At 47.1% G+C, this 13729-nt stretch overlaps 1 protein-coding gene across 1 annotated transcript in view; it reads left to right on the top strand.

Moving 5' to 3' along the window:
- MYBL2 (MYB proto-oncogene like 2) overlaps positions 1–13729 on the top strand; it is a 62933-nt gene that overhangs the window by 34062 nt on the left and 15142 nt on the right. Inside the window, exons 8-10 of the mRNA XM_017878057.1 lie at positions 3389–3551; positions 11026–11313; positions 13160–13185. Coding sequence (XP_017733546.1) covers positions 3389–3551; positions 11026–11313; positions 13160–13185 — 477 coding nt within the window. The remainder of the gene's footprint in view (positions 1–3388; positions 3552–11025; positions 11314–13159; positions 13186–13729) is intronic.

The raw sequence follows: 13729 nt of genomic DNA, 5'->3' as shown, positions 1-13729 counted from the left end.
TTAGCTGCTTTGCCTCCTTTTAGTCCCTCGAACCCTGAGGTCTTCTGACAGCTCCTAGTGCTAACTCTGTCGGCCTGCAGTGCACTCCGGCTTGTGCCTGTTGTGTAGCTAATGTGTTCTTATTCTTCAGTTCTCAGTGGGGGCGCTATTTCTTCAGAGAAGTTTTATCTGTTCTCCCAGACTGTGGTTGGTCCCCAGTGACTTCTGTGTTGTGCCCACACCTGTCTGTGGAGTAGTGTGTACCCCAGTTTTAGCTGGAGATAACATTCATCTCCCCTGCTAGATTCAACTGTCAATGGCAGCTACCTGTCTTATTTACCGATGGATCCCCAGTGCCTACAATAATGCCTGGCACACAGTGGGTGCTTTTTATATGTGAGCAAAAGAATGAGTCTCACTATAGCTTGGGGCACCCCAGACTCTGGTCTTGGGGAGTGGGAGGGCTGGGGAGGTGTTTTGGGTCAGGTTCCCTGGAAACAGAACCTGTGACTCAGAGTTTCAGGTACATGGGATCTCTTGGAAAGGTATTCACCTGTGAGGGAAGGAGTGGAGAAAAGTAGGGAAAGGGCCAAGCAAGAGGTGGGGTCTGGAAAATCCAGCTTTGGCCTGCTGTAAGGCCAAGTGGTGTGTGTATTCATGTGTATACATGAAAGGCATGTACGTGTGAGGAGGGCACACGTGTACATGGGTTGGGGAACTCCTGGGGCACCTTTGGTTGTGCCTTCCAAGGGCTGTTTTTTTTTTCTTTCTTTCTTTCTTATTTTTTTTTTTTGAGAGGGAGTCTTTCTCTGTTGCTAGGCTGGAGTGCAGTGGCACGATCTCAGCTCACTGCAACCTCTGCCTCCCAGGTTCAAGCGATTCTCCTGCCTCAGCCTCCTGAGTAGCTGGGATCACAGGCATGCACCAGCACGCCTGGCTAATTTTTATATTTTTAGTAGAGACAGGGTTTCACCATGTTGGCCAGGCTGGTCTTGAACTCATGACCTCAGGTGATCTGCTTCCAAGGGCTGTTATGCAGATAAAGTCAATAGTAGAAGCCGTTGGCAGCATGTCCGTCAGCTGGGGGATTGGATGCACTGTAGGGACAGAGGATCTGGGCAAAGCACCAGGAGCACCCCTTACCCCACACCTTTGCCCTGTGAGCATTGTGTCCCTGAGGGCTTAGAGTACAAATAATCCGAGGATATCCTCTTAGACTGGGTGCTCAGTCAAGCTGTTACTTTCTGTTCACTTTTTTTTTTTTTTTTTTTTTTTTTTTTTTTTTTTTTTTTTTTGAGACAGAGTCTTGCTCTGTCACCCAGGCTGGAATGCAGTGGTGGGATCTCGGCTCACTGCAAGCTCCGCCTCCTGGGTTCACGCCATTCTCCTGCCTCAGCCTCCCGAGTAGCTGGGACTACAAGTGCCCGCTACTACGCCCAGCTAATTTTTTGTATTTTTAGTAGAGACGGGGTTTCACCGTGTTAGCCAGGATGGTCTCGATCTCGTGATCCGCCCGTCTCGGCCTTCCAAAGTGCTGGGATTACAGGCGTGAGCCACCGCGCCCGGCCTCTGTTCACTTTTCAAGGGAAGAGCATTCTGCTTGGCGCTCCAAAGAAGGTGGTGCCTACTGTGTATAAGCATAGTACCTTTGCATTTTTAGTAGAGATGGGATTTCACCATGTTGGCCAGGCTGGTTTCGAACTCCTGACCTTAGGTGATCCACCTGCCTCAGCCTCCCAAAGTGCTGGGATTATAGGCGTGAGCCACTGCGCCTGACTTGCCGCTTGCTTCTCACCACTATACTTCTATACACTTTTGTGGTACTACCCCATCCTTCTGTATTACTCTATGCCTTTATTACTACACGTTTCTTTAGTAACCTACTCTGTGCTTTATGCTACTGTTCTACTGTAGATGTGTCTCCTCCCTGAATCTTCAGTGAATGACGGAGTATGACGTAGTCTTCTGACTTTCCAGATAAAGAAACCAAGGCTCAGGGAGGTGAACGGTAGTGGGCCTTCTGCCCTGTTTGGCCACTTACCAGTCTGTGAGAGGTGAACAGGGCTTGCATCTGAGGTTAGCGTGAGACTCAATGGAAATGAGCAGACAGTGTTTGCTTATGGTTTCTACACATTCGAAGTGTGGGCAGGGAAGGGGGTGAGAGTTCCAAGCACATATTTTTAGTTTTATAATTTAAAAAAATTTTAAATTTTTTTTTTTACATTTTATTTTTTAAAATTTATTTTTGAGATAGAGTCTCACTGTGTTGCCCAGGCTGTAGTGCATGGTGCAATCTCGGCTCATCGCGATGTCCACCTCCCGGGTTTAAGCGATTCTCATACCTCAGCCTCCCAAGTAGCTAGGATTACAGGTGCCCGGCACCACGCCCAGCACCTCCCAAAATGCTGGGATTACAGATGTGAGCCACTCTTCCTGCCCAATTCTTGTATTTGAAAGGGAAGTGGGCCAGGTGCAGTGGCTCACATCTATAATGCTAGCACTTTGGGAGTCCCAGGTAGGAGGATCACATGAGACCTGAAGTTTGAGATGGGTCTGGGCAACATAGTGAGACCTCATCATCTCCACTTAAAAAATATAGCCAGGCTTGGTGGTGTTTGCCTGCAATCCCAGCTACTTGGGAAGCTGAGGCAGTAGGATCACTTAAGCCTGAGGCTGCAGTGAGCTATTGACTGTGCCACTACACTTCAGCCTGTGTGACAGAGAGAGACCCTGTCTCAAAACTAAATGAATGAATGAAGTGGTATTGAATACAAATGATTATTGTATTATTTAAAATATAGACTTTCTAGCCGGGCGTGGTGGCTCACGCCTGTAATCCCAGTACTTTGGGAGGCCGAGACAGGTGGATCACAAGGTCAGGAGATCAAGACCATCCTGGCTAACATGGTGAAACCCCATCTCTACCAAAAATACAAAAAATTAGCCAGGCGTGGTGGCATACACCTGTAGTNGGGGTTCGAGACCAGCCTGACGAACATGGAGAAACCCTGTCTCTACTAAAAATACAAAATTAGCTGGGCATGGTGGTGGGCTTCTGTAGTCCCAGCTACTCGGGAGGCTGAGGCAGGAGAATGGCGTGAACCTGGGAGGCAGAGCTTGCAGTGAATTTAAAAAACAATTTTTTTTTTTAACTTGAACCTGACAGTAGCTGATGTCATTTTATAATTTTTACCATAGCCTGAATGATTCAGTTGCTTATTTCACAGAGCTCTGTGGAAATGCTCTGTAAATTATTAGGGCTAGAGACTCGTGAGACTTCATCTTGGAGCTGAAAGAGACCTTAGAGTTCATCCAGTGGAAGATTCATTTACAGGAGCAGGAACTTAGCTTAGGGAGGTTAGTGAACCCACAGAGCTGGGGTTCAAAGGCCCCCTGCTGCCCCCTGCAGGACAGACAATGCTGTGAAGAATCACTGGAACTCCACCATCAAAAGGAAGGTGGACACAGGAGGCTTCTTGAGTGAGTCCAAAGACTGCAAGCCCCCGGTGTACTTGCTGCTGGAGCTCGAGGACAAGGACGGCCTCCAGAGTGCCCAGCCCACGGAAGGCCAGGTGAGACAGCTGCTCAGCCTTCGGCTTGGTTTGATTTCACATTCATCTGACACCATCTCATTGAACACCTTGTCCACAGCTATTGGTCAGTTTTTGCCACAGAGTCTAAAAGTGGGCCTTGTGGCCCTTCTGCACATAACTGGCACTTGTCTGCTTGCTGGTGGCCGCCTTCTTACCTGTTGCTTATTTTAATTTTTTAAAACTGAAAGCATGTCTGCAATTAAAGAAAGAAATCAGATGTGACTGGGTGCGTTGGCTCACACCTGTAATCCCAGCAAGTTGAGAGACCGAGGAGGGTGGATTACTTGAGCCCAGGAGTTGGAGGCTGGTTCAGGCAACATGGTGAAACTCTGTGTCTATCTTTTTAATTAAAAAAAATTTAAAAATGTATTGAGTTGTAATTTATATACTCTAATATACAGTTTTGAGTTATGACAAAGCATACAGCCATGTAACCACTGCCCCAATCAAGGTATAGAACAGTCCCATCACCCCAGAATTCCCCTGTGCTCCTTTTCTCAGCCTTTTTTTCAGTCCTTAGCTCCTTACACTGTGATCTGTTTTCTGTCTCTATAATTTTGACTTTTGTAGAAATTAACAATTAAAATCATATCGTATTACATTCGCAGGCTTTTTTTTTTTTTTTTTTGAGACAGAGTCTTGCTCTGATGCCCAGGCTGGAGTGCAGAGTGTGATCTTGGCTCACTGCAACCTCTGTCTCCTGGGATCAAGTGATCTCATGCCTCAGCAACCTGAGTAGCTGAGATTACAGGCATGCACCACCATGCCTGGCTAATTTTTGTATTTTTAATAGAGATGGGGTTTCACCGTGTTGCCCAGGCTGGTTTTGAATTCCTAGCCTGAAGAGATCCACCTCCCTTGGCCTCCCAAGGTGTTGGGATTACAGATGTTAGCCATCATGCCTGGCACTACATTTGCAGTTTTTATTTATTTTTTTGAGATGGAGTCTCACTCTGTCACTCAGGCTGGAGTTTAGTGATGTGATAGCTCACCGCAACCTCCGCCTCCCAGGTTCAAGCACTTCTGCTAACTCAGCATCCTCAGTAACTGGGATTACAGGTGCGCACCACCATGCCCGCCTGATTTTTGTATTAGAGACAGGGTCTCACCATGTTGGTCCATCTGGTCTCAAACTTATGACCTCAAATGATCCATCCACCTCAGCCTCCCAAAGTGCTGGCATTACAGACGTGAGCCACTGTGCCCCAGCTACATTTGCAGTTCTAAAAATGAAATCAGTGTATACTTATATTAACATCCACTGTCCTATACACCAGAGCAAAGTTTTATTTATATTTTAAACTATAAAGGTTATTTTTCAAAATAGAAATTTGGGCAGGGCGTGGTGGCTAACATCTGTAATCCCAGCACTTTGGGAGGCCAAGGCATATGGATCTCTTGAGTCCCGGAGTTTAAGACCAGCGTTGGCAACATGGCGAAACCCCATTCCTATAAAAAGTAAGAAAAAGTTAGCTGTGCATGATTGTGTGAACCTGTAGGTCCAGCTACTTGGGAGGCTGAAGTGGGAGGATTACCTGAGCCTGGGAGGTGGAGGTTACAATGAGTCGAGATCCTGCCACTTCATTCCAGCTTTTATTTATAAATAAAATTTATTTTTTTTTTTGAGACAAACTCGCTCTGTCGCCCAGGCTAGAGTGCAGTGGTATGATCTCGGCTCACTGCAAGCTCCGCCTCCCGGGTTCACACCATTCTCCATTCTCCTGCCTCAGCCTCCTGAGTAGCTGGGGCTTTGTTTTGTTGTTTTTGAGACTGAGTCTCACTGTGTTGCCCAGGCTGGAGTGCAGTGTCATGATCGTGGCTCACTGCAAGCTCTACCTTGTGGGTTCACGCCATTCTCCTGCCTCAGCCTCCCGAGTAGCTGGGACTACAGGCACCCGCCACCACGCCTGGCTAATTTTTTGTATTTTTAGGAGAGACGGGGTTTCACCATGTTGGCCAGGATGGTCTCGATCCCCTGACCTCGTGATCCGCCCGCCTCAGCCTCCCAAAGTGCTGGGATTACAAGTGTGAGCCACTGTGCCCGGCCTAAATAAAATAAAAATTTGAAGCAAGCATGACAAAACATTAAGATTTGATGATGCTGAATATGTGGTAGGTAACACAGTTGTCCTCTGTTATTTTCTTTTTTTTTTTTTTGAGACGGAGTCTCGCTCTGTCGGCCAGGCTGGAGTGCAGTGGCCGGATCTCAGCTCACTGCAAGCTCCGCCTCCCGGGTTCCCGCCATTCTCCTGTCTCAGCCTCCCAAGTAGCTGGGACTACAGGCGCCCGCCACCTCGCCCGGCTAGTTTTTTGTATTTTTTAGTAGAGACGGGGTTTCACTGTGTTAGCCAGGATGGTCTCGATCTCCTGACCTCGTGATCCGCCCGTCTCAGCCTCCCAAAGTGCTGGGATTACAGGCTTGAGCCACCGCACCCGGCCCCCTCTGTTATTTTCTAATCTTTTCTGTCATGGTATGAACTATTTAATAATTTTAAAGTCTTTTTCCCTCTTCTTACTGGGTAGAGGTAACTTGTTGACAGCTACAATTCTTCCACAATGCCCTGCTAGAGTGATATATTATGTTTTTGTCTCTATTTCTTGATTTTTCAATTTTAGAGAATATCTCTCGATTTCCCAATACGAATGCACCTATGGGGTAACTTTCAATGGTAGAGAAAGGTATAAAATGAAAAGTAAAATGACTTCTTTTTCTAGTTTCAACTCCCTGTGCATCTCTTAACCAGAGGAGTCTACTTCCGACAATTTCTTGTACATCTAAGTAGTATGCTTTCAGTCTTTTACTTCTGATTGAAGAAAAGGTCTCTGTTCCACAAAGAGAAACAGTGGACGTCAGCTGACTCATAGAAGACTTTCAGCATAGGACAGAGTGAACAGATCTTTAATCTCTAAAAACTCTACTGTGCTGAAAGCCTGTTATTGACTTGACTTTTGTCCCCTGACACTTTGAGTGTCTGGGGTGCTGGCTGTGCTGGGCTGGGACCAAGTCCTAGACCATGACCCTGAGCACAAGAGGTCAGTTTTTGGGTTTTTTGTTTTGTTTTGTTTTGTTTTGTTTGAGACAGAGTCTTGATCTTGCCCAGGCTGGAATGCAGTGGTGCCATCTCCGCTTGCTGCAACCTCCACCTCCCAAGTTCAAGTGATTCTCCTACTTCAGCCTCCTGAGTAGCTGGGAAGCTGGAATTATAGGCACTCACCACCACGCCTGGCAAATTTTTGTATTTTTAGTAGAGATGGAGTTTTGCCATGTTGGCCAGGCTGCTCTCGAACTCCTGACCTCGGGTGATCCACCCTCCTCGGCCTCTCAAAGTGATGAAATTGCAGGCATGAGCCACCGTGCCTGGCCTGTTTTGCTTTTAGCCTTACCCGTTTCTCTCCAGTGTCTTCTTTCTGGTGTGCTGTTTATTTAACTAGTTTCTTACTGATGAAGATAAGGATATACTGGTTTTTTGTTATTAGAGATAAAATAACAAAATCACTGCTTCTTTTTGCAGTTAGTTCTTGAGAAATTTCTAGAGATGGACAGATATGTTTGGTGGTGGGGGAAACCCTTTTGGCTGAGTATGGTGGCTCATTCCTGTAATCCCAGCACTTTGTGAGGCCAAGATGGGAGGATTCCTTGAGGCCAGGAGTTCGTGAGCAGCCTGGGCAACATAGGGAGACTCTGTCTGTATAAAAAAAAAAAAAAAGCTGGGTGCGGTGGCACACACCTGTAGTTCCAGCTACTTGGAGCCTGGGGCAGGAAGTTCACTTGAGTCCAGGATTTCAACAGAGTGAGACTCTGTCTTTGAAAAAGCAAACAGGCCAGGCATCGTGGCTTACTCCTGTAATCTCGCACTTTGGGAGGCCAAGGTGGATGTGGTGGCACAGGCTTGTAATCCCAGCTACTCGGGACGCTGAGGCACAATAATTGAGAATCAGTTGAACTGGCGTGGCGGAGGTTGCAGTGAGCAGAGTTCACACCACGCACTCCAGCCTGGGTGACAGCAAGACTCTGTGTTTTTAAAAAAAAAAAAAAAAAAAGAACAAAAACCTCTTAATACATTTTGTTAGATTGCTGCCAGAAGAATTTTGCTTGTTAATTCGTGTAGGGACCACCCCCAACTTCCCTCACTCATTGGTCAGTGCTTGCCATTGTAAAATTGGTTCCTCTGCTTCAGAAGTAATGCGTGATCATTGCAGAAACTTAACAACGTTATAGAATTAGGCAATGTAGAAGGCTGAGCCCGCTCATCTCAACTTTTTTTTTTTTTGAGATGGAGTTTTGCTCTTACTGCCCAGGCTGGAGTGCAATGGCGTGATCTTGGCTCACCCCAACCTCCGTCTCCCGGATTCAAGCGATTCTCCTGCCTCAGCCTGTCGAGTAGCTGGGATTATAAGCATGTGCCACCACACCTGGCTAATTGGGGTGTCTCCATGTTGGTCAGGCTGGTCTCAAACTCCTGACCTCAGGTGATCTGCCTGCCTTGACCTCCCAAAGTACTGGGATTACAAGCATGAGCCACAGCGCTGGGCCTAAATTAGATGATATCTTACTGTTTTACAACTTTATTTTTCTAGTTAATATATCTTTCCATGTTGTTATGTGTATTCAGATCTCCAACATTCCTGAATTTGCCCTATCTTATTTAACCGTTACATTGATGAACATCTGTAACTATTTCCATCAATGCTATAATGAACATTATCGTTCAGTTTCTTTGTACATTTGCTGAACTATGTGTTTTTTTTTTATTTTTTAAAGACAGAGTCTTGCTCTGTCACCAGGCTAGAGTGCAGTGGCACGATCTCAGCTCACTGCAACCTCCGTCTCCTGAGTTCAAGTCATTCTGCTGCCTCAGCCTCCCAAGTAGCTGGGATTACAGGCATGCACCACATGCCCAGCTAATTTTTGTGTTTTTTAGTAGAGAGAGGGGTTTCACCATGTTGGCCAGGATGGTCTCGATCTCTTGACCTCGTGATCCGCCCGCCTCAGCCTCCCAAAGTGCTGGGATTACAGGTGTGAGCCACTGCGCCCGGCCGGTTGATTTTATAGATGTGGAATGGTTGGGTAAAATAGTGTGGGCATTTGAAGTTTTCATAAGCGTTGCTGAATTGCTGCCAAAGGGATTGTACTATTTAATTCTGCTATCAGCAGTATATGGGACTGCTTGTTTCCAGCCTCATTGTCAATACCGGCTATGGTTATATAAAAAAAATCTTCTCCAGTTTTAATGAACAACAGATGCATTATCATGTTCTTATTTTGATTGAATTACTTTGGAGTTGATGGGTGTTTTTTTTTCCAGCTTTATTAAGATATAATTGACAAATAAAGTGCATATATTGACCAGGCACGGTGGCTCATGCCTATATTCTCAGCACTTTGGGAAGCTGAAGTGGGCGGATCACTTGAGGCTAGGAGTTTGAGACCAGCCTGGTCAATATGGTGAAACCCCATCTCTACTAACAATATAAAAAATTAACCGGGTGTGGTGGTGCACTCCTGTAGTCCCAACTGCTCAGGAGGCTGAGGCATGAGAATGACTTGAACCTGGGAGGCAGAGGTTGCAGTGAGCTGAAAGTGTGCCTCTGCACACCAGCCTGGGTGACAACAAGCTGTCTCAAAAAACAACAACAAAAAAATTGCATATATTTATGGTGTACAACGTGATGTTTTGATTCATTGTTTTGGTTTTCATTTCGTTTACTATTAATGAGGTTGAGTAACAAATTACCCCTTAGTTTGTTATTTGGCTTGGTTACTTTTTTTTTTTTTGGTCTTGTTATTGATTTGTATGTTTTATTTGTATATTAAGGATGTTACTCCTTTATCATGTAGTAACTATTTTTTCCCAGTTTGGTAGCTTTTTTATTTCTTTATTTTATAAAGGTATAATTTACATCCAGTAAAATTCACTTTTTTTTTTTCATTTGTTTTATAGAGATGGGGTTTCCCTATGTTGCTCAGGCTGGTCTCGAACTCCTGGGCTCAAGGGATCTGTCTGCCATGGCCTCCCAAAGTGTTGGGATTACAGGCATGACCTACTGCACCCAGAGTTTTTTTTTTTTTTTTTTTTTTTGGAGATGGAATCTCACTCTGTCGCCCAGGCTGGAGTGCAGTGGTGCAATCGCGGCTCACTGCAACCTTCACCTCCTGGGTTCAAGCGATTCTTCTGCCTCAGCCTCCCGAGTAGCTAGGACTACAGGCACGTGCCACCACACCCAGCTAATTTTTTGTATTTTTAGAGACAGGGTTTCACCATGTTAGCCAGGATGGTCTTGATCTCTCGACCTCATGATCCACCTGTCTTGGTCTCCTGAAGTGTTGGGGTTACAGGTGTGAGCCACCATGCTCGGCCGTTTTGATTTTTGTTTTTTTTTTAATGAGACACGGTCTTGCTCTGTACCCCAGGCTGTAGTGCAGTGGCGTGATCATAGCTCACTGCAACCTTGAACTCTTGGACTCAAGGGATCCTCTTGCCTGAGCCTTTCAGAGTTCTGGGATTATGGGTGTGAACCACCGCACCCAGCCCCCTCCCCCACCCTTTGTTTTTTTTATTAGACTCTTGTTATGTTGCCCAAGCTGGAGGGCAATGGTATGATCATAGCCCATTGCAACCTTGAGCTCATGAGCTCAAGGGATCCACTTGCCTCAGCCTCCCAAAGTGCTAGGGTTACAGGCATAAGCCACTGTACCTGGTCCTTTAATTTTTTAATGTTTATTTAAGCTTTAAAAATTAAATTTTTAATTTTTTTTGAGATGGAGTTTTGCTCTTGTTACCTAGGCCGGAGTGCAATGACACTATCTCAGCTCACTGCAACTTCCGCCTCCCAGGTTCAAGTGATTCTCCTGCCTCAGCCTCCGAGTAGCTGGGATTACAGGTGCGTGCCACCACGCATGGCTAATTTTTTTTGTATTTTTAGTAGAGACAGGGTTTCACCATGTTGGCCAGGCTGATCTCAAACTCTTGACCTCAGGTGATCCACCCACCTCGGCTTCCCAAAGTGCTGGGATTACAGGTGTGAGCCACTGCACCCAATCTCTATGTACTACTACTTTCATCTGAGCCATTTGAGAGTTAGTTATGTAGCATAGATTCCTAAGAATAAGGCCATTTGCTTACATAACCACAGTAAAGTTATATTCAATCCAGGGAATTTAAGCTTAATTCAGGATGTTTATCTACAGTTTATATTCCATTTTTCCCTGCCCATGATGCAGTCTAGGACCAGACATTGCACTTAGTTGTCCTATCCCTTTAGTCCGCCTTTCTTAGTCTCATGATATTGACATTTTTGAAGTATATGGTATGGCTAATTATTTTGTAGAATGTTTCTCTGTTTGGGTTCATCAGAGTTTCCTTCTTAGATTCAGGTTGTGTGTTTTAGCTAGAAATTACTATAGAGTCTATATCTCAGCGAAATCCAAATGGTGTACTCTTGTGTCTTTCAGGGAAGTCTTCTGACCAACTGGCCCTCTGTCCCTCCTACCATAAAGGAGGAGGAAAGCAGTGAGGAGGAACCTGCAGCAGCCACCACTTCAAAGGAGCAGGAGCCCATCCCTACAGATCTGGACGCAGTACGAACACCAGAGCCCTTGGAGGAATTTCCGAAGCGTGAGGACCAGGAAGGCTCCCCGCCGGAAATGAGTCTGCCCTACAAGTGGGTGGTGGAGGCAGCCAACCTCCTCATCCCTGCCGTGGGTTCTAGCCTCTCTGAAGCCCTGGACTTGATCGAGTCGGTATGTTGGTCACAACATTTCACAGTGGGCACAGAACACCCCTAGCAGGAAGTACTTCTCTCGTGGGCCTACATCCTTTTGCTCATTCCATCTCCCTGCTAACAGTTACTGACTTGATGCTGAGTGCCCAGCCCTAACCGAAGGGCTGGGGACACGAGGGTCATCACCATGCAGTCCCTGTCTTTGGGGAACTCCTGGTGTGTGCAGCAGGAATTTGTGGTGGCATCTGACCTCTGTGTATGGCACAGGGCGGGGTGGGAAGGCTGCCCAGAGGAGGTGGCACTGCACTGAGTCCTAAAGGTTGGTTGCAGGTGACAGCACAGGACAGCGTGGTATTTGTGGCATCACACATGGTTGGGTCTCCCTGAAGAGGGCCCAGGAAGTGCCAAGGCTTGGTGCGGGTCTTGGAGTGGAGTGGGTTCTGGTTACTCAGGGTGGGGCAGCCATTGAGCCCGTGTTGTGGTTACTGTGTTGGCTGTGGGGTTGTGTCCTTTGAGGAGGGCTTCTTGGTGTGACACCCAGCTTCTGACTGCATCAGCCAGGCCTGCAGTGTAGAGCGGGTTTTGGGAGGTAAAAGACCAGAGGCCTGGTCACTGGGGTGTGGAGTCCAGTATGGGGGTCCGTGTTTGCCTTCCCACTCAGGTGTCTTCCATCCTAGAACATCTAACTGCCAGGGTCTGAGCTTAACATACAGTCTTCGTGGTATCCTGTGAGGTGTGTCATTTCTGTTTTGTAGGTGAGAACTGAGGCTCAGAGAGGTCAAGTAGTATACCCATGGTTGCACAGCAAGTACACTTGGTGGTCTTGACTGCCATGCTATGCTCCTGCTACTACCTGATGAAGGGTTGGAGGGCCATCTACTCAGGCCCTCTTTCACTCTAGGTCTCACCTCTTGACCCCAGTGGCTGGGACTGGACCCAGCTACAGGCTCTGTCTGTGGTGCCCCCACCTCCAGGGATTGTCAGAGGAATTTGAGAGGCACTAGCACATTCATGGATTCTCAGCACAGCTCTGAAGCAAGCACTGGGCACCATCCCTCGCCCGAGCTCTGAGGGGAGTGTTGAGAGGAGACTCGGCCGCTCCATGCCTGGCACAGTGTTTATACCACAACATCACCTCCCTTTACCCTAGACCGTTCTGTTTTCTTTTGCTTGCAGGCACAGCTCGCCTGTATTGAGCACCCACTGATTGCCAGACCCAGTGCTTAGTGAGTAATGACAGTACCTAAGATTTGACTGCTTGCCACTTGCCAGGCCCATCACTTGCTACCTAATGTGTGGGCTCTTTGTTGGTCTTTTTTTTTTTTGAGATGGAGCCTTGCTGTGTCGCCCAGGCTGGAGTGCAGTGGTGTGATCTCAGCTTACTGCAAACTCCGCCTCCTGGGTTCACGCCATTCTCCTGCCTCATCGTCCCAAGTAGCTGGGACTACAGGCACCCGCCACCACGCCGGGCTAATTTTTTGTATTTTTTAGTAGAAACGGGGTTTCAGCATGTTAGCCAGGATGGTCTCAATCTCCTGACCTCGTGATCCGCCCGCCTCGGCCTCCCAAAGTGCTGGGATTACAGGCATGAGCCACCGCGCCCAGCTTTAGTTGGTCTTTAACAACCTGTGAGGTGGGTGGTGGACTCATCAACAGTGAGAGCACCCCACACTCAGAGAGGTTAGGAGAGACTTGGCCAGTTTCACATAGCTGGTGACCTCCAGGAACAGGAGTCAGGCCCTGCTGTCCATCCGACTTAGAGCTCAGGCTCTTTCCACACCTTCAGCACCTGTTGGGGGAGTTACTGCATATGTGGAAATCCTCTCTTCCCTCCTTTGCTCTGTCCACTTGAGTGGTCCTTGTAGGATGTACTTCTGGTCTACCAGACACTGTCAGTGCTGGGGCCTCCCTGAGGTTGGGGTGTGGGCCTGAGGTCGGTCTTGCCCCCAGCTGGCCTCCATCCTTAGGAGTGAATTGCCCCAGGTTCCTGCAAGTCCTGGGAACCAGAACTTGGCATTAGCATCTGGGTCCCCTCAGAGGCCAGAGCCCAAAGACCAGAAGTCTTTTGGTTTGTGCTGTGATTTACTGGGTAAAGGAGGGAAAACCTGTAGTGACTCACAGGCTTGTTCTAGAAGCTGAGTAACTTCGGGAAGACCAAATCCCCTTAGCTCAGCTTCCTTGGTGTGAAAGGGAAAGTAATGCTTCCCTAGCAGAATTGTGGGGATTGGAAACAACTTTTGTGAGCTGCCCCAAGGAGGCATCAATGATGAGTGACATCCCATTCACTGCTCTATATTTTGTTCTATAAAAATATCTCTGCCCCACGCCTGCCCCTAATCACTGCAATGTGCAGCCCAGTGTTGAACAGATTGTAGCGTTCTATCTCATTATGAGCAAATAAATAGATTTTCACTGGAAAAAAAAAAAAAAAAAAA

The sequence above is a fragment of the Rhinopithecus bieti genome, unplaced genomic scaffold (genome assembly GCF_001698545.2).
Source record: "Rhinopithecus bieti isolate Rb0 unplaced genomic scaffold, ASM169854v2 scaffold_10347, whole genome shotgun sequence".
Taxonomy (NCBI): domain Eukaryota; kingdom Metazoa; phylum Chordata; class Mammalia; order Primates; family Cercopithecidae; genus Rhinopithecus; species Rhinopithecus bieti.
Note: the sequence above shows the minus strand (reverse complement) of the source record. Positions and strands in the feature narration are given on the sequence as shown.